Below are 27,985 nucleotides of genomic sequence, written 5' to 3'. Positions count from 1 at the left end.
ACACTACAGGGCTCTACATTTTACGTCATCAAGAATGTCACAAGTGCCCCAATTTAGCTGTACCCTACTCCTGGACACAGACGTTTCTGTCTCAGGAGTTTTCTATCAACCTTTTACAGAAGTGTCCTTACTTTAGAGAGGATACTTTTACTTGCTCAAATGATTAGTTTCTGCAGCAAAGCGATTAATAGTCCACACAGTGTTAAACGATATAAAAAATAAATAAGACGCCTGCAAAGTTTGCTTGATTTGGTGCATTTGCTAATGTCTCCAAAACAGACTGTTCAATTCAACAATTTAAAAGAGAAATGTAAACAAACAATACTTTCATCTGATAATTCTTGGTCGAATACAGTTCAAAGAGTAACGTTCGTGGAATGTTCGCAACCTCCTCACAAACTGAATGGACCTTGGTTTGCAACTACATCTTCAGTATCCTGCATTATTTGCAACTCATTTCTCTGCCCATTCAGATAAACTTCTTAGGAGTACCTCCTCGAATGTGCGCTTTGACTGGAGGACGTGGACCTTTTCTTAACAAAGGAGCTGCTGAATCCAAAGCTTGGCCGTCCACATCTTCCACTGGAAGACCAGAGTCACATGATGTTGCTCTGACACTGGCACCGGACTTGTCGGAACCACCTTCAAGCAGCGCATGGTTTGGTTTGGTGGAGTCATTCAGCAATGGTTGTTTGGAAGCAGGCCGAGTTGTTACAATGAGAGGTGGATTTTGAAGATTTATTCCGCGTGGTTGTTGATAAAATTGTTCTTCATCATCATAACTATTTTCGTCTTCCACGACTCCTTCCAAGGATCGATTCCCAGGTCCTGAAAAGGGTGGTTGTGGAAAGTCTTCTTGATAAGAATCAACTCCGTTTGTTTGTCGGTGAGGCTGAACTGGAAGGTACTGATCTTTGGATGAAGATGCACAACTGCCCGAACTTCTGCTACTATGCGATGCGGGTCCTGTTCGGAAGGACTGCCCTCTTCTTGGCATTTGTACACCAGGATGTTGCAAAGGTCCTCCAAAATTACCAGTATATTGATGGCCAGGAGGAGTTGGTTGGAATCCTCCTGAAACATTTCCTTCATAAGATGGATGAGAGTTAGGAGAAACAGGTGGAAGTTGTTGTTGGGAAGCGTAGGTGGGTGGGTTTGATCCTGGAAGAGGCACATACTCATTTTGGTATCTCAGAGGCGGAGAAGGTGCCGATCCAGGTCCTGATGTGCAAGTAATGCTGCTGCTTCCTCCGCTGCAAATAAGTACAGACGATATCAGACAAATAAGACAAATAAGTATAGACATATCGGCCACCCCCACTAGTGGGGAACAAACCGACGATGGATTATGATGATGATGATGATATTGTCAATATGATAATTTTAAAACAGCTAAAATAGCCCAACTAAATCGTAAAGTAAGGAAGTCGATTTACAAAACAAACGTAACATCCTATCTCTAGACTAGCAATATCAAGTAGCTTTGGATCTCTTATTTCATGAACACGTTTTGTGCTAATGCTTTGTTGACCAACCAGTTAATTTTCATTGCTGCTCTATAGCGCACAAAAATATACCGTAGGAGACTTACGAAAAACTACGTAAAGTGCTAATCTACAAACACATCACATCACAAAAACTACCATAGTTAAAAGTGTAAAAGTGACAGCAAACATGTGCACTGTGCAGTTGTACACCTTGTCTGTGACAAGATCATGATAACAGGCAAAATTACGTTATCATGAAGCTAATGGGAAAGCCAAAAAAACAAAGACGATATATATTTCAATATGAGAGTTCCACCATTTAAGCAAAGTCATTGCAAAATCATTAGAAAATGGTTCAATATGTTCCAAACATCACTGTATCATAAGTGAGCCTGCATCATGAGTAATAATATTGCAAAAAACAAGGTACTGACATGCTGCTGGCCTGGTAAAATTGGTTGTATTGACCCGATCCGTCTCTCATGACGCTGTTCAGTTGTCTGTGGATCCCTTGGGCCAGCTGAGAAGTAACTCGACCGGCACTGGGACAATTCCATCCTTGCAACTTGGCTCTGAGATCCTGGAAACAATTGATACGATAGATAATTAATTATTTTGAAAAACCAGCAACAAAATGTAGGCTACGCTTGTGACAGTACAGTTAATGAACAGTAGGCTAATTCTTTTGAGAAAAAAGCAAGGTTTAAAAAGCTTGTGCTAAAATTCACCCCAAATTGAGGACGTTGAGTTGTTTGAGCCGTCCAGCATTCATGCATGAGTGAGTACATCTTGGCCGGACACTGGTCGGGACAGGTAAGCAGCTGTCGACGAGATATCATGTCCAATACTTCGTGGTTACTGTATCCACAGTAAGGTTGTAACCCGTAACTGAACATCTCCCAAAGTAAAACACCGAACGACCAAACTGCGCTCTTGTCCGAAAACTGCCAACTCTGTAACGATTCTGGAGCCATCCATCTAAACCACAAATGAGTTTCTTCAATATATTTTGTCATAACTGCAGTATGACAACCACGTCTCATTAGGTTTCAATCTAATTCAAGAAGAAAACAGAATTGTAAGATATTAGAATAATTTCTTACCTGATTGGGAGCATCTGACCCCCTTGTGGCGATCTGTAGTAACTGGATAGATACGAATCTCTGACAACTCCCAAGTTACAAATTTTCAAATCCATGTTTCCACAAACCAACACATTTCGAGCTGCTAGATCTCGATGAATGTAATTGTTGCTTGACAAGTATTCCATTCCTGATGCAATCTGTGATTTAATATAATGATTAAGATTTGTAAAAGCTGATCCGACTTAAGACATGCAAACAGTGGTAAGATTCGTTCGGTTCGCGCGAACCGCTTCCTACAAATAAAAAGGTCGCCGAACAGGTTCCTGACCAATTTTTTCGAGAGGAACTAATTTAATCACTGCACGCAGGGTTGACAGATGTGGCTAATTTTAGTCGAAGCGAACCGATTTCTAACTAGATTAAATCTCACCACTGCATACAAATAAATGATGATACACATAACAAATTCAAGAACACGAAAAATAAGCCTTTGAGCGTTTGGCTTGTTTTGACTGGGCATGATGAGATTAGACGTAGCCAATGCAGATTAGAGGCGACTCATGCACTGTTACCAATTCTAAAAACTTTGTGCAGCACCCATAGCTCAAATTGGTGGCAGCCCTGCACGAGACTAAATCGAATCAACACGTCCGTTCTACACACTGTAGTATAAAATGTGAAAAGCAGCAGTGCAAGTCTTCCTTTAAAATGTGGTGAAGACTTTGCAATTGGTGTATACATTATACAACAGCTTGTAGAAAACATAACTGCAGTACCTGAATGGACATCCTTACAAAGTCAGCATGTTCGATCGTGGAGGAGGCATGACTGCTTGCGCTGCTGACCGGCTTTGCAAAATCGGATTGAGGAGAATGCGATACCAGGTACTCGTGCAAGTCCACTCCGTCTGTGTACTCGAACACCATACAGCGAAGAGAAGGCTGAGTGACGATCGCCTGTATACGTTCAACAATTAATGTGTTTTCGTTTTTTTTTTGTCGTATCCAGGCTTACACCTGGTGGTTGAAGATTTAGATTAAGTGGACGGGAAAACAAGGAAGCCAATCTTCGTGTCCACCTTCAGGCATGCCTTTAAGTGTCCTAGCCAAAGACACAGCCGCATGCTCTTAAGCGGTGTCGAACCGGCGCCCTTTCGATTGCCGTTCCAGGGCTCTCACCACTCGGCTATGCAGCCATGCTTTCGTTATAGGCTACTTTAAAGAAAAGATGTTTCAGCAAGAAGTTACTGAAGGTAACTTCGCTTAGGTAACTTCGCTTTGTCAACGTCTAAAACAGGATCCTTTGTTGAATAGATACAGTTAATGTAATAGTCATAATGTAAGTACTAAAGAGTATAAGACAATCAAAGTAGATTATTATTCATCAACCGACCTTGAGGCATGCGACGTTTTCATGTTGCAATTCCGCAAACACTTCCATTTCTCGTTGAAAATCGTCCACTTGCGGCGACATAGAACTATCTCTCAAAGTTTTTACCGCCACCTAACGAAAAAACTTCAGTTACACACAAAAGGCTTTCAACAACAATTAAACAGAATACTAAAAAGGAAGTACTGCAATCTGCCTTTTCAAACAAAACCGCTTGAATGCGGTTAAATCCAATCGATGTCTAATCAAATAATTAAATGTTAACAAGCAGGCCGTAATTCGTTTTGAAAACGTCGATCAAACATAATTTTGTTTACCGGAAAGTTAGTGCTGAATTGAGGATTCGAGAAGATCTTTGCCTTGTATACCTTGCCATAGGCACCGTCGCCTACTTCAACTAGAAGATGAACTGAGGTGGCATTCAGCTCGGGAAGTTTGGCCTGAAATGAAAAAAGAATAGTTTGTTAGATTCCGTGCTAGCTAGGATCCCAAAGTTTTACAAACAGGAACTAGGGAAGTAATTAAGTTTAGGAGTTGGAACTAGGGAATTAAAAAGCTCATGTAACAAATGTTGTGATTTCTCCTGGAAAAGATCTTTAAACATTTACAAATTAAAAACAGAGTGAAGCTTATTCATTTACATTTATTGTACATTTGTGACGTCAAATGTTATCATTCCCATAATGCTCCGCACCCTTATAAAAACAACATATAAAACCAAGTAACGTTACCAGCTTCAACATATTTTTATTTTAAATTAGATGTAGTGGACTTGAACTTGAGCCTGTCCTATAGAGTTTTAAGGTGAAGTAGGTCTTTACTTCAGCAACTACGCCCACCCAATTTATTACACCCTAGGTAGAGGTGAGCGGTGTTTTGACCAGCTGAATCAGCTGATGCTGGGAGTCGAACCAGGTTTGCATAATTGGAAAACCAACGCCTTATCCGTTGCGCCATCCCACTGCTGGCTTTGCATATGTATGGGATAAAGCAAGACAATTCTTCTTTGAATACTTTAAATAATGCTGTTCGCCAACTGTAGTTCATTGGCTTGGTGGCTGAGTGGTTTAAGTGCCCGCCTCCAAGTAGATAGACTGTGGTTCGACCTCCTGTCGAGTTCTATCAAAAACCCATTAGCGCAAAAAAAAGACTCAATTTACTAAAGGAGAATTCGTGGCACCGGTTTCACGTCTGCGCTGGATACACTGCTGTATTTGAAACCATTGAAAACAATGTCTGTTTGCAGAACACAGTAGGCCGAGAGTAGTCTCACCAACCGAAAGTTGACCACCCACTACAACAGTTCACTTCGCGACTCTGTACGATTATGTTGAAACTGTCTGCTTTGCAAAGCGCAAATGACTGTGTCAGTTTCACATTAAGCTGTCCTGGATTAACAGAATAACTTACCACGCCTTTCCGTACCGACAGCACAGGCAAGTCGATTTTCTTTTCTGCAACAGATTTAGTTTTTCCATTTTCTTTTTTTGAGTTTTTCTTTCTGCATACGCAAAAGGCAAGCACAATGCAGCCGATAATGAACGGAATGGCAACACTGGGAATAAGGATAACAGCCATATCTGATCCGGGGGCAGCAGCAACTTCTATAAAGACAATAACATGAAAAAGCTAAGAAAAAAGCTTATTCCTGTTGTATATGCGCCAGCTTGAAGCAGGGACGTTGCCGTTGGTAGTAATCGTCATCTCAAGATTTTATCTTACTTCCCAAAAAAATTGTTTTTCAATACTATTAAAACCATTATCATTTATGTTAGATGACGCTTGCCCTCCCAACAGTTTCTTTTGCTACCCCCATACTTCTTTCTAGCTTTGTCACTGGCTTAGAAAGTTAATTGTTGGTTGATGACTGGGCGAATTGAAGACAGTCAGCGACAGAAAACAACCATTTACGGATTGGGAAGTAGCCTATCCAAGCCAGCAAAGGATGGATTTTTTTACATCGTTTCAACTTTGCTAGACGATGGAACGATGTAAAAATGGGAACTTTTGCTGGTTTGAATGTGGCTACGAGCTTTTGTTTTGCAACTGACCAGCGATTTGCTTATTTGCTGTCCAATGGGATGTCAGCGCGCAATCGGATTATTTTATCACAAAAGGCCAATAATCAAAACTCTACACAAATTAATCAGCTGCTGGGGTAAGAATTGGTTTGTGTATTACGGAATATACAATACACTAAAGTCCAAAATCCTTTCTGAGATATATTTTCACAACTGTAGTTTAACAGGAAATTGCCTTTGCTCTAAAACTGTAAATACAAATTGTAATACAATTTCGTCGCAGAAGATTCAGCAAAGACAATGGATATAATGAATACAACAACTAATAAGTTCACTGAGCGAAATTCCACGATGAATAGTTTCATTCGCAGTTGCAAAGTTTATGGAACATATTGTCTTCTCAGTTTGAGCAGCATGACAATGCCAACGCTGATGACGATCTTTTGTTTCAAAAACTAGTTCTTACCGCATTTATCCAGTTTACACACTTCTTTTTTGGTGTAGTGGTTGTCAATGTAGCACCAGGGCATGCTCATTTGATTTCCAGGGTTTCGACAATAATTATGGCCTCCGGCTAGTTCTGTATGCTGTGGTTCAAAACAAAGCGGCTTTTAATTATTAGGAATACGCTAAATGTTGCCTTTGTGGGTTAATCTTCAGTAAACAAGTAACCTGTCGTAATACAGTCCTCAATAATTCGCATAGACAAGATAGAACCTAAAATGAATTACAATAGAGTCTCACCAACATACTATGTTAGCTATATCTTTGACGTTTAAGTCAAAGATACGTTGGTTTATCTTTGACTTAAACATGTTATGTGGTAGTTTAATTTTCAATTCAAGGCAAAGAGGAGACTGATATGAATTATTCCAAGAAAGTGGGCAAAGTGGAAGGTAACTTTGTATCAAATAAAAATATTACTAGCCTGTGAGTCATAAATCATTATACTAATATAGTAGACTGCACCGTAGATCCTATAAGCTGAGACTACTTTATCACTCAGCATTAATAATAAAGATACTTTTCTCATGGCATTAAGTAAGGCTACAACGATTTAGGGATACTTCTGTTTCGGCTTACCCACCACGTTAGAAGGGTCCCTTTTCCTTAGTTTTACAAAATGTTGTACGTTATAGCCTATTCTATATAGGCTATGCAAAAACAAGCTAGTGAATTTGGTTTCAAAGCAGTATCAGAAGGAAGTCAAAAGTAAGCTTGTAATGAGGCATGACATAACAATGGTATTGAGAATTGGCCCTTCTAGTGTAGGCGGAAAAGCGGAATTCACATCCCGTCATGCAATGTCTCTACCATGATTTTATTAATATTTTTAAAGTCTTTTTCATATTGTTCTCATGAATAGAAAAAGTTTTTTTTTTCGATAACTACCTATTCTATTTAAATAAGCACCTTTTGACGATCCAGCAAAGGGTGAAACAAGCTGTAAAGGTTACTTTGGTTACAGTAATTCAACTTGTTTAATTTTTTAACAAAGATAAATACAGCTTCAACCAGTTTTGTCGGGTGCCCTACCAAGATTGATTAATTGGAAGCTCTTAAGCACTGAACCATCGCAAAACATCATTTCTTCTCAGTAAAATCACTTTGTCATTGTCAATGTGGTGTCAAGAAACACACAGCATAGCATGTCGGTTGAATTTCATATTTGAACTTGAATTTTTTATCTTTCTCCACCTATCAATTGAAGAAAAAGGTTTGCATGCCCTAGAATGGTGAAACCAAAGACTGGTTATTTTGTAGTAGCCTATCATCAGTGTGGTCCGGAAAATATTGTCAACCTTGGTTTCAAAATAATAAACTGTTGACCTTAGAATATCAAAAAAGACGAAAATACCACAAAAGATTATATCACCTGTTTCATCATTTCATTTGGCCAAGGTTTGCATCTCTGACCAGTGATTCTTGTAGTGCTAACCAGACCCCTGTAACCAACACCGGATTTGTTGTAACAGGTATGCTTTTCATTGCTCACAGAAGGCAAACCAACTTTGGTGCACTTGAGATTGCGGTCTGTTGTAGCTGGCAAGCGACTGCAGTTTGCGGTGTTAAAAATTTCCTGAAAAAGGCGCAGAATAAGTAAAGTCATAGGACATAGGCTTACTGGTACTTGAAATTTTAGTTTTTTTACAAATGGAAGTAGAAGTTTTGGTTTTAATTGTCACAGGCACATGGATTTGAAATAAATTTGAAATATAACGTTTTAAACATCGATGTTTATGCAGAGTGATGGTAAACCTCAACAGAGACGTGGCATCAAGATGAGGCAAATATCATTTTTAACTATAGAAAAATTAACAAGAAAGGATGTTATCGATGTTCAAAATATATTGTACTTTTCCCGCTGTTATATCCAACCAAATTTCATTTTAAGTTCATTTGTAGAGCCTTTGAAAAAGTTTACTTTGTTGTACCACAACATATTACCCTGATTCCTGATAACGATAATAACACCATTCAACAAAATGTAACTTTGTCTATTGAACACAATCATTTGCAAACTATTCACCCGCAAAAAGTCATCGCCATTGCTGTTCAAATATTCTTCTGCGCAAACGTCATGCTTCATTAACTCGCAGTCCTCCCTGCATAACTTGATTGGGTAGGCTTTCTTCTTACCGGTCGATCTATCAGCCCTATATTCACAAGGTGAGAAGACGAAATTGCAGAAAGCTGGATAGGCGTATCGTTCGCATTTTTCCGACATGTAATTTGTGTTCGCTGAAAATAGTCAAAGCTAAAATGATCACAAAAATTGATCGAAACTTTATATTGAGACAATTGGGAATCCAGGGGTCGCGATTCGGGCAATAACCCCCTTAAAGTACAGAAATTAATCTTATTTACGGTGTATTTGCACGGTCATATTAATGTAGATTGACACATTATTGTGTTTTGTTGAAGTCCCCCAACCCACACAGGGTTATTTGCTAGATCCACCCCTGTGTGGAGACAGAGCCACAACAAGAAAATGTAAATACCGAGGTAAATAAATAACACTGTATCGAGATTTTCACCCGGTGCTTGTAGACTTAGATTACGTACGTGGACGAACAAACAAGGAAGTTAAATTTCTTGTCCACTATTAACACGTCATAATGTGTGTCGTCAAAAACACGATCATCTTCGATAAGTTTGACTGTGTTCAAGGATTAAATCTTAATCAACAGTAATCATAATAAGTCAATACAACATCTTAAAACAAACAAAACAGAAAAAAAAAACAAACAGAAAGAACGCGTAACAAGTGGTGGTTGTTAACTAAAGGTAAGCTTGGCTAATGGCTATGTCTTTATATGGTGAAGTGTTAATAACCGAGACATTGGTTAACACAAAAGTATTTTGTCACTTTGCAATTCTACAAATAGGTTCAGAAATTCGTTAAGTTGGGTGGCTATGGTTAAGTCTGTTTTGCAGTACTGCCATTTAAGAAAAATAAAGTGAAAAGGGGAAAATGTTAGGAATTATTAACTTCAAGTAAAACTTACTTATGTGGTCCAAAGCCGTTGTGATTTCTTGTTCCATCTTAGCCTGCGTAAGGAACGGATCTACGTAAATGTTTGTTCCTGCCAATTGTGACCTACAAGCTTCTCCAGAATACGTTTCGCATTTGCCTTCAGGAATTTTTCTGCAATAAATAAACCATAATAAAATATAGTATCAAAAATTTTACTCTCATCTAAGAGTAATCTTATTCTTCCATACTCTTTTACTAATATGACATACCGTAGTCATAAGCTAACGAAAAAAATCCTTTTTACATTTTTTTTCACAGGTCCATAAAACTTCATTTTCGGAAGAAAAGTTATTTTGTTGAACCATAAAACATAAAGCCAACTAACAACACGGCATTTGCTACGTTACAAAAAAAAAACTGCAAACGTTTTCGGCTATAAAACAAGCCATCTTCAGACGTTTGAAAGAATAGTTTACACTGATTTAAATTTACATTGCAAGAGATTTACACTGCACTATTCATTAATGAAGAAACACTTACGTCTCGTAGCCGTCGTCTTTTGGTGGTAGTCCTGAAAAGAAATTTCTTAATAAAACCACGAATTCATTTTATAAAGGAACTATATTGTTTCATTAATATGACTTAATATTTCATTAATAAATTGCTAAGTGTTTCATTTAACATGACCGCAGGTTGAACAGAAAAGCTTCTTATACATCTTTTCAAATGAACACATTTTTACACATCTCTATAATTAATGAATAAAACAGTGCAATAAATTCTAATGCTTGTTTCAAAGAGATTTTCAATAGTGATTAAAGTTTTGACTTCTTGTAACAAACAATTAGCATGGATGCGAAGGCTAAAACACTGGAAGACTTAACCGGCACACCACAATAAACTGATGATAATACTACTTGTCGTGGTATGTTTTTTTTTGTCGTATCCAGCCTTACGTCCGGTAGTTGAAGGTTTAGATTAATTGGTTGGGAAGGCAAGGAAGCCAATCTTCGTGTCCACCTTCATGTATAAGGTGGACATGAAGGACACATGGTTACAGGTGGACGCATGGTTAATATGTTGCTTCTTTACACCAGCTAAAGTTATTTGAATGATTGTGCAATGTGCATCTGTCAGAATCATATGTGCAAAATGATTGTATTGTTACTTCCTCTTATCACAGCGTTGTGCGACAATCGTACAATTCTTGGAACCTTTAGTACGACTACACTTAGACTTTGAGCTCAAAACTACCCAAAGCAGTCTTTAGGGGAGGGTATAATAACAAATTGGCCACTGTGCTAGACCCAACACGCAGATAGTAGTATTTTTGCACACGTACGAAACCGTGAAAGGCAATAACAGGCGTAACATAATCCGAACTTTCATGTTCTTTAATCTTGCAACCACGACTGTCAATCATATGACGTTTCTAAAAGCCTGTAATCTCTCATTTCAAACTTATTCATTATCGTCTTCCATATGGTCGACAAATGCATTCGTGTTGCGTTTAGAAGTCGTGGCAACCTTCTGGCAATTGTAAACCCTTATCTCACAGCGACGTACAGTCACCAATCGGCTTATATGCGTGTCTGATTGAAACATACCAGCATCCGCCTTTTTGCATTGATTCTAAAACACAAATTTTGCTAATGGGACATAATTTTGTTATCATCACTGTAGCAAAGTATTGATGCTGCATGGATGTTAAAATGCGTTTTTCAAAGCAAGTTTTTTTTTCGGTATTACTAGTGCATCAAGGCAAAATATCATTATCACGAATTTTGACGTGGAGAATACCAATCACATTTTCGCATGGAGAATGCCATCACGTTATCTCTTTCTACGCATTGGAATGTTCATTAAAGGACAAATTCAATAAACAGACATTCGTGCAATTATACTATATAATGTCCAGTAAGAGCGTGCTGGTATATCGCTTATTGCAGCTCATACTATCTTCTTCGTCCTGGCCTCGTTAAATGACGAAAGATAAAATAAAAGGATATGAAGAATGCGCAAACCCAAATATGCGCATTCCAAATTATATCCACGCCGCAAGTTCTTGCAGATGTTTTTAAGCCTCAACTTTAGAACTGTTGAGCATATGATTGCAGTCAGGAATGCATTAGTTCAATCTGACTTTAGACCAAAAGCTTAACCTTCGTTCACGCATGGTGGAAAATTTACCGTGATAAGTTTCTCCTACACGCGAGGCCTTGTAGTCACTTTACCCTGCAGCAAATCGGTCTGTTTTTTCATAGCTTCAACGTCAAAAGATGTTTATGCTCTGGCTGGACAAAAGCTTTTTTCTTTGGAAAGGATTTCACAAACAGGCTCCAGGTTAATATTCTTTCTTTCTATTCTTTCCATACAATTGTTGATTACAATTTAGGACATGCTACTTGCATGCTGATGAGAAAACTGTTTTACAGAAAGAAAAAGTGCCAACGGGGCTACAATATATTTCAGCTAATGCATGGGCAAGAATTGAGTATATTCTTTGACAAATATACGAGTAAAAACGTCTTTGTGTGTTTTAAGGGGCGGACTACTCTTAAAAACTAAATTCTTCGCCTAATCTGCAGAGATGGGCATTGTCGAATATTTGAGTTTCTGAATTTATTCTAGAATAGTGTAGTTATAACGAATCTTCAGTAAAATATCGAATCCCAATCCTCTATTTCAGGCATATGTTGTGTTGGCTTAGGTATTGCAAGAACATGCTTGACATAGGCCACTAAATAGCCTTCGGTTAGTTGTGATCATTTGACCAGAAGCTTCTAGTAACTTAAAATTGCCTCTGCTTCACATTTAGGTGAATACTTTATTTCGTATGAAAGCAACCAGATTTGTTTTATACTCGAGAAAGTGACGCTTTCAGTTTAACCATAGTTTAACCGTAGTAACAGATTTATGGTTTTGCTCGTTTTGACCACCATATTCTTGCACTGTTGCAAAACTGTCGTATAAACTTGCCACCAAATACAAGCCTAATGTAGGTCACCAAGGAAACAGCCGATTGAGTTTCAAAAGTCTGGTCAAAGGGTGAACGGATGTAAGCTTTTTAACCGGCTAACATTGTTAAAAGTCACAACTGCGTAAAAGCATTGTGTTTAGTCGCAACTCGCAATGCAGTGTTTTGGAAGCACCAAAAAAGACCACACTGAATGATTTCAAAGATTGTATGTTGCAACAAAAATCCGATCACTGGTAATGTAGAAGAAAAAATATGCTATTATGAGCTGAGGTGTACTGTCGTCCGTTTTCATGCCTTATGTAGAAACAATCGCTGGTAAATTGGAGAAAATGTATCTCACTATCAAATATCCAACTCCATATAAGCTGTGCGCCACAATACAGTAGTAGGTAGTTATAGGCACATTTAAAGTGAAAGCAGTGGGCTAAGAGAAGTGATATTTCAGTGCTAGGTGCTACCAGTATGTCCATTCTAAATGCCCTAGTATTGCTTGTTACACTAGGTTTGCTTCTTTTGGTTTCGTTTGGGTTCACAACTATTCACTCTAAGAGATTTGCTGCAATGACACAAAGATGTTTGCTTTGATCCAAGGTTTGTGAATGCAAAAGACGACACCGCTGGCAAATTGATTTTCTTACACTAGCCTTTTTAAATATTGCCAAATATTCCCTATGCACAGGCACCTCGTATTTTGCTGGATTTGAGTAACTCGATAAAATCTAATTATATATTAGCTTATTAAATCTAATCTACTCGCTGAATCTTATTATAAATATGAGGATATTTTTTACTTACTGAAAGATACAGTGAGCTTCGCGCTTGTATGCACCCTCCGATGGACATTAGAAACCTCACATCGGTATGTGCCTGCATCTGATGTGTACAACTCCTTGATCGTTAATTTGGATATGGTCGGTTTATTCCGGATTGAGAAACGAGAATTTTCGTCCGGATCAAACAGTTCGTTGTCTTTGTACCTAGAAGAAGAAAATATTGTGGATATCTGTGATAATGAGTAGGCGCAGTCTTATCACAAGAAGGTTATCACACTATCACCAAGACACCCATGCACTTTGTCAGGCTTTCATTCAAACATGGACTAAGCCCTGCAATCTGCATCCTACAAGTGCTAGATGGTCACATGGGATGTCTTGGTCAAAGCGGAGTCGTAGCATGGCAGCCAAGTAACGGTAATTTGAGAAAAGAACCACAAATGCAAACGTTTTCCCAAAATGGTAAATGGCCAGCTGAAAAACTTCAGAACCACAAGATTGTTTTAAAATATGTCGAAACCTGCCATTCAGATTAGATTAATTACAAGCTTGAATTTAACAAAAATGTTAATGCACATGGTAGCGCATGTACGATCGCCAATAATTTACCATCAATTATTTTTCAGTCAATTTCACAAAGTTAAGCGTTTTTACACAAAAAAACATTCAAATTCGTGATAAGTTTATCATCATTATCTATTATGATGTATATTTCTTTAGACGTTTTATTTGTAACAAAGCGGTTAGAGCTTTATAAATTTGTATAGCTTGAAAACCTCGTAATGAGGTGATTGTTGAAACCATGGGTTGAAACCTTACAGTGAATATTATGAAAGAGTAATTTTACGTGAACTTGAACACACCCCCACGAAAACGGATTGTCTGGGGAGCTAATTATGTTCAACCCTCATCTTTATGGAGATGCCTCAACGCGGTGTAGAGGTGAACCCATACCAAATTTAGACTCATTCCTAGCAACTCCTGGGGCTAATAGACACACGTAAAAGTTCCCAACGGCAATCTCTTTTTAGCGGAAGAGGGCAGTGACTGACTGGCAGGCAGCCTGATAGGCAGGCCTCGATGAACAGAGCACCAGACAGCCCGTTGCAACCAGTTTCTTTGAAGCTGCACGTTTCGACCTTGTTGGACAGCAGTGGACATGGAACCGGCCAAGAGTGTGTAGCATCTCGTAGCCACCACCACCCTAAACAACCGTACAAGTACAAGCGAATGGTCTTTGTTTCAATTGCCACATCCGACATCACCATCCAAAACCCAATCCGACGACGACGACGTCAACACAGAACGACGAGTTTATACTTATCTAATTCAGGAAACAAACAGTAGGCTATTTATACGGGGAAGTCACAAACGTGTTATAGACAAAAACTACCCTCAAGGTGATATAAAGAAAAGACGTAAATATGATGCCAATTAAAGGGATTAAAAAGTAAAGAACTTTGCTCTTTAATTTGACAATATTTTCTTTCAAAGTTTATTCAAGTTATCCAAAATCAGCAAATAGTCATTCATATTTGTTAAGCACAATAAGCATAAGCATAATTTCTAGTTCTCAGCAAGCGGATGCTACTAAGGACTAATCGAAATGAATTTTATTGACCAAAGCGAAACGAAATACAGCAAAATATTTTTGCTGAACGCTTAAGCCTTCAGCAATGGTCAAAACTGTTTCAAATTCAGATCGAAACGAAATTGTTTTTCTTTCGAAACGAAACTAAGAATTAGAAAACAAAACACATCAAGCAATTTTAGCTGCGAACACGTGTACTTTCTTTCTTATACTCAATCTACAAAAATGAAAAACATTGTACTGTCCCAAACAGCAAAATCCATCATTTTTACATTGATTCAACGTCTGCAGTCTGTATTGTGTAAATCAACGTTGAATCAACGTACAAATAACAGATTGTGCTGTCTAGGGACTAGCATTTAAAAGGAAGAAAACATCCTAAACAGAAAATCAATGCTTTTTGCATTGATTCAACGTCTGAAGACGTAAAAAGAGCGTACTTTACAAAAGGAACTGATTTGTTGACCGGGATATCACACATTCACCTCAGAATGACCTTCTACAAAAGTCAGAACAAACACACATGAGCATTTGCTTCAAGACATCTCAGTTAGAAATCCAAACCGAAAATTGGGTCATTAAAAGAGGATGAAAGATCAGAAGCATGCAACGTAAAATCTGGTGTTTATACGGGGAAATGTTTGAATTCGGTTTATTTATTTTTTTAATTTATTTTAAGATTGCAAATCCGATTAATTCTTGATCTCTCAGGACGCAGAATCAATGTAAAAAGTAGTTTTATCCATTGCGTATTCTATACGTTGGATCACAGCAGAAAACGACATTTCATACCACCACTCATATACTAAATCCTACCAAGTGTAAGTGATTGGATCAGTGGGCCAGCCCTCAATTCGGCATTTAAACTGCAATCTGTCTCCGGAAACCCTGTTTTGGTCCTTGAGTTCTCCAACAAGTCGCAGGAATGGATCTCTCGTTTCATCTACGTAAAAAAGGTTGCTTGGTTAACAGTTAACACACAGAATAGATACTGAGTCTTAGACTGCTTGAAATAAAATATTTTCCAAAAATAATGATCTAAATTGAATTTGGCATTGAATCAGTGACGTTCCTGGAAAATTTCAGGGTACAAAAGTAACTGGAGGGAGGAACAAATATATAACTTTAGGAACAAAACAAATATATTTAAAAAAAATCTGTTTAAAAATATAGCTACTAAATACAGCAGAACATCAATGAAACGTTATTTAACATGTAATACAATGTCATTAAAACGTAAATAAAAGTATCAAAAACTTATCTTTAGGAGGGCAAAATGAAAGTTTAGGGGGAGGGCAATGGCCTCCCATGGCTGCGTTTCCGCATTGAACAGTCGTAAGCCTACAAATTATTAAAAGCGGACACATTGCACAGGTGCTTTAAGCTGCAAATGAGCTCATGACTGAACGACCATGCAAAAGAAGTGATCCAAATTTGCTGAATTCGTCACAAACTAAAAAACTAAAACTATTTCGCAAACCAGCTTTGTATCGCCTTGCATAACAATAAAGCGTAAAAGATGCTTCATTATAAAATTAGACATCACAATTTAATATGACAACAACATAAGTCACACCTAACAAATTAAAGCGGGAATTAAATCAGAAGCAATTTCGAAAACAGCTTATTTCAAACATAAAAGTTAATGTATCCGCCACAGTGGTTGCAGAGAAGACTTCGGGAAAAAAATCCTGGCATTTTAGACGGAAACAAAAGACTTTTCACGGCTATCGAATGAGAAAATAAATTTATCAGAAAGACTTACAGTTGATCGACAGCTACCAACAAAAACAAAGCAATTATGACGGCATACAATTCATTGTGTCCCATGGGGTTAAGCTTTTTGGTGGGCGTCACACAAAAAGAAAGCCACGAAGAGGTGACTAACACAGCGGCGTAATGTCTTTGTCTGGCGGTTGACTTTTCAAACAGGTTATGTTGTTTAGCTTTGAACCTCTATTGAAATGCGTTAAAACAACGTAAAGCTATGTAGCTTGCTAAAAAATGTGTGTTTATCTACCACAGGTAAAGAAACACAATGAAACTAAACATCTACATTTGTAAAGTGCCATTGACAAGCAGAAACCAGGCACCTATGTAGGCTACGTATTTCAAGGACTTCTGGAATAAGAATTTAAATCTACTTTAATCTCATTGAAAATTGGTTTGTTGTTTTGTTGAATTGATGTTTTATAGGGTGGAAAAGGCACATACCCTGTGCCGCATAACCAAACTAGATTTTGTGTCTATACTTCTAGAGTAAAACAAACTTACAAACTAAAGATTTAAAAAAATTTTTTTTTTATATGCATCAAAAAACACTACACCCAAATTACATTATAAGAAACTTACAATTTAAAATTTACAAATTACATTACACAAAACTTATAAGAAAATACATATACACATTTTACAGTATACAAAATTCATTCCACCAAAAATCACAACACAGCATTTTGCATTTCGTGGAGGTTTTAAGTTTATTTATTTATCGTTGTTTCTTTGTCCATAAATTTGACACAACAAAACTTCATATTCTGAATGCATGTTTGTGATGAGTTACTTAAAATTTGGTTGTAAAATAAATATTCAGTCCACATGATTGGCACCATTCCTTGGGTTGTATTGCATTCTTTTAGATTGCAATTTAGCCCTTTACCACGGTCCTTGTGCAAGCAGCAGCACCAAATAATTCTTTTCTGGTGACTAGCGACTCAAGATTGTTACGTGGGGCGTTTATAAACTGAAGACTCAACTTGAAATCTAAAGCATATTTTGACAAGAACAATAGCAATGATGATTGAAGCAGCCTTTGGCTTGTTTTTCAAAGGTTGAAAAAACCTTTCAGCAGCTTTGAGAAACAATATCTTCGTTCGTGCCAAAAACAACCTACTGGAAAAGTTGACAAAGCAATGCAGCAAGCATTAAGCTTTTTCGAGTGACTAATCTAAAAAAAACTTCTGAATCGTTCCCCTTTTGAAACGAAAAAAATGCATTTGTGTTCACTCACCCGTGTCGGGCTGGTTTCCCGTCTGAGCTGGAGATTCACTGAAAAAAAAAGCGATAAAGTTAGCTTTAAGTAGGAAATTAAAACAATTATACAGTGGTACCATAACTAACTGATGTGATGTGGGCGAAAAGACAACGAGTGGTTCACGTTTTTTTGATAATGACAGAATAACACCAAATTGACTTCTTCCGCCATTGTGGTACAATTTGGTGGTGAGTCGATTATTTGATCATAAATTAAAACCGTTCAACCACGTTAATAAATCAGGCATGACATGACGTTAAAATTTAATTGAAAGGCTAAACATGACACGGCCGCTCGGCCGCTAATCTTAAACGTACGGAAACAAAATTGTCGTTGAGAACTGTTTTTTTTTTTTTTTTTTTTTTTTTTTAATTTTGCTCAAACCCACTCGTAATCAAAAATTGCATAACCATGACTTTGTTTTGAGATCAACAATCACAAATATGACTTTATTCTAATCAGATCAAAAGTAAAAGGTAAACAGATTGTCAACGGCATTAAATAATAAAAACATCAACAAACAAAAAGAATTACAGCAGCTAAAGAAATTTACTTACCCTAAGGTGCTTAGTGAATCATTTGTTGAACTTGCATTGCAATTGACCGAACCTGAAATAAAGAAACAAATTACATTTTATCATGACTTTTAAAATTTGTTTACGTACGGTTGGTTAGTTGAAATACTGGAACAATTCTGGCTAAAAAACTCTTTGGTGAAGGATTTCAATACAGTAACCCAGACAAATAGCTAAATATTTCCGTAGGTAGAAAATAAACTATGGCTGTGTTTGTATCATGGTGAAAACTGTCAGTGCAATGCAATTATCTCTGCCAACGTTTGTAAGAACGTTGGCAAAAATACATATAACTTGTAAAATATTTTTACAACTTTATAGGCATGCTTTTCGGCAGTCGAGTGTTGCAAGACTTGATTGCGACATACACTTGTTTCGCCCACTACACTAGGTATAGGTAAGGTTCATCAGTATCGCACCATCAACTCATGCCACGGAGTTGCAATGCGACCACTGCTTTTGACAGTCAATTGAATTCACAGCGACATGTTTTATGGCAGTGTCGGTTACATTTAAATTATGCTGAAGACACCAAATCATGTATGAGAATAGAGACTAAGAGGGGTTTTGTGTGGGAGTGCTTTATGAACACATTGGTTAAATCGTTAGACTGCTACTAAACTCTAAACGTAACAACGGAAAACCAAAACAATCCAGCGAGAGTTCAATCACAATATTTGAACGATTTAAGGCTGAATAGAAAATACATCAATAAGAGACATTATGAATAATTAGAAGGGACAAAACCGTTTGTTTACACAGGTATTTCATCAAACAATGACTACCGTTCTGAGCTGTTCATTTGTTCAAACGCTCAAAGCCCTTGAGAACTGCTAGAGACACGATTCTAATGGAATCATTTTCATAACCCGCCTTATACACATAACATTAATCTAACAGAGGCGACACTTTCTCCAGGCAACTTGACAGATAGTTCTGGGTCTAAATCACTACATTTGTACGATTTACGCTGAAACAACATAATTAAATCATCATTCAACTGAGCGAAATCGTCAAACGATTCACAAACTAAATAGTACTTAGCAGTTATCACAAAACAAGGCCTTGTTCTCAACAAAGTTGTGATAGTTATGATTAAACATACAACACCCCATCTTTTAAATTTTTCTTATTTTTCCATCTTTAAAACGAAACCAATTAATTATCAAGGTGGGATAGGACGTTATCATCATTATCAAGTACACTGCTAATTTTCAGGCAATTTAAGCGACTGGCTGTACTTGAAATAAGGAGAATACATTTTAAAGAGTTTTCACAGTATGCGATATATCACTAATCAATGGAATAGTGGATATGAAAAATTGCGGTAAGCTAATAAAGGTTGAACCACAACGTTCAATTTTATGATTTATTCTATAAAAGAGGTATATAAAAGACATTTACAAACATAAAGTGCTTACAACTGCCGTAAGAGAGACATTCAAAACGATTCTTTTTTAATTCAAAAAGCGTCTACATAATTTAGTTGGAAATGAAACAAGGTTCCACCTATTAAAAAAGACTCTGAAAGCACATTTCAAAAAACAAATCAACATTTTTTTTTTTACCTGAAATCAAAACCTTATGCTATCACTCACAACAGTATTTCAATTAAAAAGTTATATTAATGTTGAAGAACCGGTTTCGCCCATTAGGACTCATTAGTACAACTACAAGTACATAAAAAACAAACGAAAAAATTACAAATGAGGGCCTTAATAGATACCACGATAAAAGGTCAGTAAGTTGATTTAAGACCTTGATTTTGTTTTTTTCCTCTTTTTTTCATCATTGTAATTCTAGTAATAAACCACCAGTGGGTTGAGTTAAATGCAAAAAAAAGTTACAATCAACAAGCGAATCCAACTAATCGTTCGTACATGTAACAGCGAAAAGTTGAATAACTCAGAAAACCTCAATGTTAAGTAGGCTGAATGCTTCAAAATATTTTTGTTTAAACGAAGCTGTTTCGTGTGCATTTTTTGAGTGGCCACTTTTTTGTTGGCGTATAATTACAATTCGATATTCGCCAAGTTTGAGCTCTGGAGACGAGAGAGTTTTGCTGGTAAAAATTAATTCTGGTAAAAAATTTGTACAGTGTACTAGCTGCTTGTGTTGAAATTATCAACACCTATTTAACTTCCAAAGTAAATCAGCTTAATAACCATCACCCATTAAGATTGAGCTTAGAAATAACACAAACTATGCACACTCGTGCAAAACATCAAAACAATTTCATGGGCCCTATACTGCTTAATAATCTTATTTGTATAAGTTGCAACTAGTGCTAGAAACGATATTGTCCTGATGAACACCCAAACTTTTCAGCATATAAGTTGCAATACCATGAGCTGACAAAACTACAACGAGACAGTAAAAGAATTGAAAGTACCTGTCATAAGTCAAACTATCTTTTATCGTTGTCTTAACGCTTTTAAATCGAAAATTATCTCTTTTTGTATGACTACCTGTCTACCTTCTCCAAATAAGAGACCCAAAAATGTCTTTGTGTTTTGATGTCACTACTGTTTGGGTTATTTAGTTTGATGTTCTTTTGGTTGTTGCTTATTTTGGTTTCAGTAAGCGCCGCATACTACATGAAGGTCATTGAAGGTATCAGTACGTTAACATTACATTGAAAAGCATAAATTCATGTTAAACTATTCGGAATTATGGGTTTCTTGATGTTATTGTTGATGAATAATTTAAAGTTTATTCCCCATATTTTAAGACGCTGAGTAGGACTACTTGAAATGAATAAAACGGGTCATCATTTTCTTTTCCTTCCACTAAACTAAACCCTAACCCTAACCATGGCCACCTGGAGATGCGGCCTGATTTGTCACATTTTGCAGATTTTGATTACAGCTACTGCTAGTGCTTGACTAGCATTTTTTGACATGTTTTTACTTTTTGCGGTTTCCTAATGACAAAAAACTTTTTTGTTGCCTTGGGGAAGCAGTAGCAAATGAGAAAAAGTAAGTTGAAAAACGCAAAATCAGACTGTTATGGAAAATTAACAGTCTGACTAAAATTTACCAAATCCCATTTTCTTTGTTTTTCAACATGTGAGGATGTTGAAACCTATTGTGTCATCTGGGGAAAAGAATAAAGAAAGCGTAAAAATCTAATTTTTAGAAAAAATTATTTAAACGTTCGCCCAAAGTTAGAAAAACCTGGAAATTTCTGCAAAATGTGACAAATCAGGCCGTATCTTTAGGTGGCCATGCCCTAACCCTTAAAACAAATATTGATTCTAACAAGACTCGTCAGCCAACGTTAACTGATGTACGTCATCAATTAACGAAATTGACGATTAAATCACTTATTGCGAGGAACGCAGTAGCCTATAACTACTTTTGACTATTCACTTTTTTTAAATGATATGAACAACTTGCGTACTGTGAGTTCATTAACGAGTGCAAGACTTGTGTTATCACTTTTACGAAATGTTGAAAATGACATGTAATACAGTTTACCGTTCTAAAAAGCTAGGAATTCTTTTCAAAACCGTTTTAAAGGTAAGCAGATAAAACCCAGCAATGGCAGGACATTAAATATTTTACGACATTTATTTGTGGAAAACACAATATAAGTTATTTGTTTCTTGCAAACGTTTTCGGTTATAACATACTAGCCCTTATCAAGCCACTGAACAGCTGAATTATTATAAACGAAATGAAATACGAAACGGACATGGTAAAAGAATAGGTTCTCCCTTTCTTTTATAAATTGTAACTGAAAACAGCGTAAGATATAGCCTACCTACTTTTGAGATGGTAAATAAGGAAATTTAGGATGAGGTTTAGAAACAAACATGTGCAGCACAACATAGCACCACAGCCACTACTTTTAATATTACAATTGTGTTGTCTCTGCTGTAAAACAACAAGACAGTGTGAAAATCAGCCACGAATTAAAAAGTTTTGTTTGCTCGTAGAAATCCTGAGATGAGGTGTAAAAAATCTTCCCAGCCAGCAAATTAGCTATTTTTGTATTGAGCCAATATCTGCAGACGTTGAATTAGTGTAAAAAAAGAACTGATCTTTTAGGTTATGGTCGGTCGGTCACAGGTAGCTTTATTCAAACACAAAGGGGTGTGTTATCAGCGAAATCTACACTTTGAAAGATATTTGACCGAATCACAACAAATCAGAGCCACTACCATCTTGTGAAATCACTGCACATCAACTTTAACGTAAAATCTCCATTAAAATCAGTGCAAATTTCCAACTGTTTTGGTTGACGAAGGCAAAATGAATATACAAGTTGGCTTGAGGACAACATCTAAGAAAAAAAAAGATCGAATTTAAAGTGTTTTGTTTTTCAAAATCAAAAATTTACTTGGACGATGAGCTTGTTAAAACAACACTAAGTCACAGATCTTTTTTCGACTCTTTGTTTAAACAGGAAACTTCATTTCAAAGCAAAATACGTGCTTTGCAGTGATGTGTTGCGCAACTCGTCAGGAGAAAACACTATTCCACCTTATGTTTATGATGTTTCATCTCGTTCGGTTGATTTGTCGTGTAAGGATGTAAAATGATGGTAAAAATTGTATATTTTGTAAAGGTTTTCGCACGCAATTGAACACGCTTCAGTGGCTTTACCTCACAAATGCTCTACCCATCAATCCATACATGAATTTGATAACTAGATGATGCTAATATTGATATATTGAAGCCATCAGAAAAAGGAATAAGCTCATGATAAGCTATACAACTTTTTTACAACCAAAACCAACCATAGATTTTAAATACAAGAAAAAAGAGTGGGGTATCCCGTTAAAACATTTATTCGAAGGAAATAGAGAATTCACTTGGACGAAGAGCAGAACGAGCACAAAAGCCGATGCAGCAAGTTTACATACTGTAATTGAAGAAAATTGAACAGACGTTTACACATGCACAAAACAAGTTACTGAAGGTGACATGTTGGCTACCCGCGTGTGTTTGACTATCAACCTATCCCTCATTACAATGTCATAAAAAAATATTCCATTAGCTCCTTTTCATAAAATCTAAAACGTGTGTCAAAGCATTTACAGTAGACTGAGTTTGCTTTGGAAAAACGTCCAACATACAAAATTAAAATAGTTTAGTTTCATTTTTAAAATGAAACCTTTTTTGAAACAACCACCTTACAGCCATGACTGTCATTGCTGCTTCTTAGAAAAGCTATTCAAACTATTTTTTATTGTGCGGCCCCATTTCACAGAGTAATTTGCCATGCGACCCCTTGATGGGTAGTGTGCTGTACACACACAGTGCAGACGACCCACTGTACTGTTAATACACTTTCGTCTGAGTACCTCACAAACCGTAGTTTGAGAAGCCCTTATCTAGAACATTGTGCAGATGTTTTTATCGCTTACTGCAGCCATACGATCTCTACGCAACAACAGTAACAAACAAACCCATACGTTTCGGTGAGACAACAATTAGTTTTGCGTTCAAAGTCATACGTTTCGGATAGAAAGCAACACTTTCTTGTTGTGATTGATACCTTCAGCTCGCAAAATCATATGCTGTGATTGCAAAGTCAAATTTTCAGAGCGGTTTTCGATTTGCTCCAACAGAACATACCCCTGGCGTACAGCCAGAATATGAATGCGACATTTACCTTTTTTCTTTTGCGAAACATCGCAGCGATATTAAACATGGGAATTTGTTCATTCAAAAACATTTTTTAAGATGACTAATAGAAGTATGATAATTGTTCAAATATTTTGACGCACCATGATAGAAAATTGTGGATACCCAAACTTGTGTAGATATTTCATCTAAATTAACGAGAGTAATGGCAATGTGTGTGGCAAACTGCATGTTTAGCTCTCTATGCTTCAGTGCTCTTTGCAAACAAACTTGATAAATGTATTTGGCTACAAGTTCAATACAATAAAGCTTGCCTTAAAAATTTTGAGATGCAGAAAAGATACAGAAACAAAGCATGGGATTCATTGCGAAGAAGATTCTCCTCAAATCGTCAAAAAGCTAAAAATATTATTGTTACAAAAAATAAATCTGATCAGCTGCCAAGGGGCTATAAAAAATCTGAAGCAAAAACACAAAAAACAATTTTATATGGGCTATATGCTATACATATATATATATATATATATCAAGATTTATTATTTATCAAAGCTATACCATTCTGTATAGAATTGTATATATCATGCTATATAGAATTGTATAGACATTACAGAAAACACTTTGGAAGAGAATTCCTACGCAATTGCGTCTTAGTCACTCGATGGTACGGGGCAGGTGCAAAGCAATCAAGGACTGAGCTAATTGCCACCATCAGATAAAATCAATTAGAAATTACGCATCTGATGCCTTGTCTGGAACGCCGCCTGGGGGGTTGTAATGCTGAAAGCCAAAACAAGACAAAGGCGCTGCCTTTGTGTTTCCAAAGCAGAGCAGAAGACCGGAGAAAATTAGGCTATTTCAAGCCATTACCATAAGTCAAAAACTTCGGTGCGTTTTAGCGTAGTTACAGTGTTTCAAGACGTTTCTGCTATGCAAGAATACCACTTCGCACAAAAAGGTTTGTAAGAAAAACTTTTTGTTTTTTTAAAGTCAATATAACATCCAGAATAGTTGAATCAACCTTTCAAAGATAGAAGAAAAGTTGCGAAATAAACCTCAAAAAATCAACGACAATCTGGAATCAGAAAAACTAAAGCAGGTCACATCTGGAAAATTCATAATTGTATCATCAACTGGGAATCACTGGCCTTGAAAATTGCCTGGGGTCATGACCCCTCTTTCCACGTTTCTTTTATTATGACGCATCAGTCGATGTGCAAGCCTGTTATTTTGTTGTGGCAAAAGACAATTCTACCGGTCTCTTGTAGAAAGTACAAACATCTCATCTAGAAAAAGTTGAATTTTTACGTTGTTTTAAAGTTACCAGACATTGAAATGATATAAAAATGGAAAGTTTGCTGTCTGGATAGAAAAATATCAAAAACCATGAAATTTCACAGATAACTGATAACGTCTGCAAACGTTGAATCAATGTACAATGCGACTGATTTGCTGTCTGGGATGAGGCGACGGCGAACATGAAGCTGCAGAAATAACCAACTGCTGGTTAGAAATTCAAAACAAAAAATTGTTTCTGTAAACAGCATTAGCTCCAGTTATGTAAAATAAAAACTGACTTTGTTTTCCTGTTTGCAATTAGCCTTGGGAGTGCTAAATATTGTTTTTCAGAAAAAAAATGTTTTGACGTAAATTTTCTATTAGACCATGTGATATTTACTGCACTGAGAAGTACAAAGTTTACTTTTTTTTGAGTTTTCATGAAGTATTTTTCAGTTAAATTTTCACGAAGTATCATTGATGAAGAAAAAGTATAAAAATGAAAAAGACGGTCATTGCCACTGCGTGTTTCTCTTATTTTCTGGAGCACAATGGACGACCAACTAAGACAATGTCACACATTTTAACCTTGTTTTTAAACGATTCAGCAAAAACGTGCTTTCGCATTCGAATACCGTTCCATTGCTTGTAAAAAACTGCTTGATTTTCAGACTACCGTCTACAATGGTGGCCGTAAAAGGTCTTGCCATCAAGACAAAAGAATTTTAGAGCAGATTTTCCCACAAGACAAAACCAGGCTGTATTTTTCCTGACTACAATTACAAAGAACCAAAAGCGAATTAGAGCACCAAACGCACGTGCACTCGTGCAGTTCTGTCAACAGCAGAAACCTCTGGCGACACAGGCAAGGACCGAAGTGATTGTTTTTGTTTTTAAATCAATGGCAATGCGTCTAAAGAACGTTAATTAACACCATATCAACATTCAATGATCATTCGCTTTAGAATCGCTGAAACCGATTTCAGCAAGCATTCACTGTAGAATAAATACAGGATTAAATTGGACAAGCTAGTCTTGCGTGCACGGAGACTGCTTTTAATACCCCAAGCACCTTTGCTGCTTTGTAGCTCATTGCCTCGTACAGACAAACGGTTTGCCAGCTTGCAATCAAATTACTCATTCTCAGTATACACAACAATTCTTAAAGAAACTTAATTGCAAACACCAAAATCTAATTAATGTTCAGGGTCCTTAAGTCTCGTGCATCTTTTTGTATGCAGTTACAGAAACACGATCTCTACTTTGCAATCAAAATCAGGTTTTGTCGCAAAACACAAATCCAGCTCAGGTCTATGAAATGTTCTTGCTTTAAAATTCGTTGTGCTAGTGAGACTGTGATTTGTAGCAGTGAAACACATTTGTAAAAAGTTTTATTTATAAATGGGAGACAAGATGTTGACCCTTTTTCGGCCACAAAATGTTATTCTATATATTTATATTAAAAACCACAAAATAAACATGCCGAAATATTTCTCCAGTGCTTTCTTTAAAACAGCAACAGTAATTTTTTTTAACTATTCCAATGGATTGTTCTAAAAAGACTAGATACACTTTGTGTTTCTCGGCAGTTGAGCGTAGCAAGAATTCAGCGATAGACACGTGTTTCGCCCATGAGACTGGGCTCATCAGTATCGCACCATTAATTCATGCCACATAGTTCTCAACCGCTGCTTTTGTCAGTCGATTGAATCCTTACGAAAATCCTTGTGCAATAATAATTTTTGCACTGTATTATACACGTCTATTTACTTAATTATCAGAATGCAATTCCAATGATGTAGCAGTGTTCCATTGCTATCAAGAGTACAATCACAAGGTCATGGTTTTTTAATCCGATTGTGCAATATAAGTTTGACCGCAATCGGCTTTACGAAATAGCTACGTTTGTTCAGCGAATTAAGTCTTCTGCGTGACAAAATGTACAAGATACTTGACAATGAAATGAACACACTACTGTTAAGACTGACATTTTTCAACAGATGTTACGTTATGGCAAACCAATGAAACTTATACTCTTACCTAAAAAGCCAGTTAGACAAAGAAGTGATAGTAATATACCACTTTGCTTCATTGCTCTTGATAAACCAAAGCTTCAATTGGAATAACTTGATGAGCGCCAGTCACAATTTATGATTGTTTTTACAAAGCTGAAACAGTAGCAATAGAAGTTTTGTTTTATACACCTGCAGTAACAGTGTTGTCTTTTGTGCCATTCTATTGCTGGAAAATGTAGGATTAGGCTAATTTTTTTAATTGATTTGACACGTTGGCTTTCCGTTACCAATTTTTACTTTGAATGCTGACAACCTGTTCCTTTCCTTTACAAATTTGTTTTCAAAACGAACAACCTTTTCATAAACTGTTAATAACTTTGGTGAAAAATCAACAGAAATGAAATGATGATCTAACCTGAATGAAAATCCAAGCAATCTTGTACTCGGTTATTAATCGTCTGACAAGTATGACCTTCAAAAATTGATGTTAATCTGAGATAAAATAGCTGCGGCTTCATGCGTAGATTCAGGTAAATGTCTCCTTTGCAATCAATCATAAACGTAGCTGAAACCTGCCCCAACTTACGACTTTTCTGCAATCTGGCAAACACAAGGAAAACTCACACTGTCAATCGCTAATTTTCCATTTTTTTTTCTTTTGTTGCATTCTTCGCACTTCTGCGTTTTC

General features: G+C 36.7%; 1 protein-coding gene across 2 annotated transcripts; it reads right to left on the bottom strand.

Annotated features, from left to right (window-relative positions):
- Positions 1–38: 38 nt before the first annotated feature.
- On the bottom strand, positions 39–27,985 carry LOC145770276 (inactive tyrosine-protein kinase transmembrane receptor ROR1-like). Of its 2 annotated transcripts, XM_082581874.1 has the most exons (19): positions 27,713–27,833; positions 27,323–27,450; positions 18,396–18,447; positions 17,815–17,852; positions 15,621–15,747; positions 13,236–13,417; positions 10,001–10,031; positions 9,492–9,631; positions 8,513–8,724; positions 7,859–8,062; positions 6,449–6,569; positions 5,372–5,565; positions 4,279–4,401; positions 3,965–4,075; positions 3,349–3,528; positions 2,591–2,769; positions 2,216–2,465; positions 1,922–2,067; positions 39–1,253 (listed from the first exon to the last, which is right to left on the bottom strand). In XM_082581874.1, exons 2-19 carry the CDS (start codon positions 27,372–27,374, stop codon positions 470–472), a joined length of 3,126 nt encoding a protein of 1,041 aa, XP_082438000.1. In that variant the 5' UTR covers positions 27,375–27,450; positions 27,713–27,833; the 3' UTR covers positions 39–469. The 2 variants fall into 2 exon arrangements, with proteins under 2 accessions (XP_082438000.1, XP_082437998.1); XM_082581872.1 differs by lacking the exon at positions 27,323–27,450 and having other exon boundaries at positions 27,713–27,985.

Source organism: Aplidium turbinatum, chromosome 5 (assembly GCF_918807975.1).
Source record: "Aplidium turbinatum chromosome 5, kaAplTurb1.1, whole genome shotgun sequence".
NCBI classification, from domain to species: Eukaryota; Metazoa; Chordata; class Ascidiacea; order Aplousobranchia; family Polyclinidae; genus Aplidium; species Aplidium turbinatum.
Note: the sequence above shows the minus strand (reverse complement) of the source record. Positions and strands in the feature narration are given on the sequence as shown.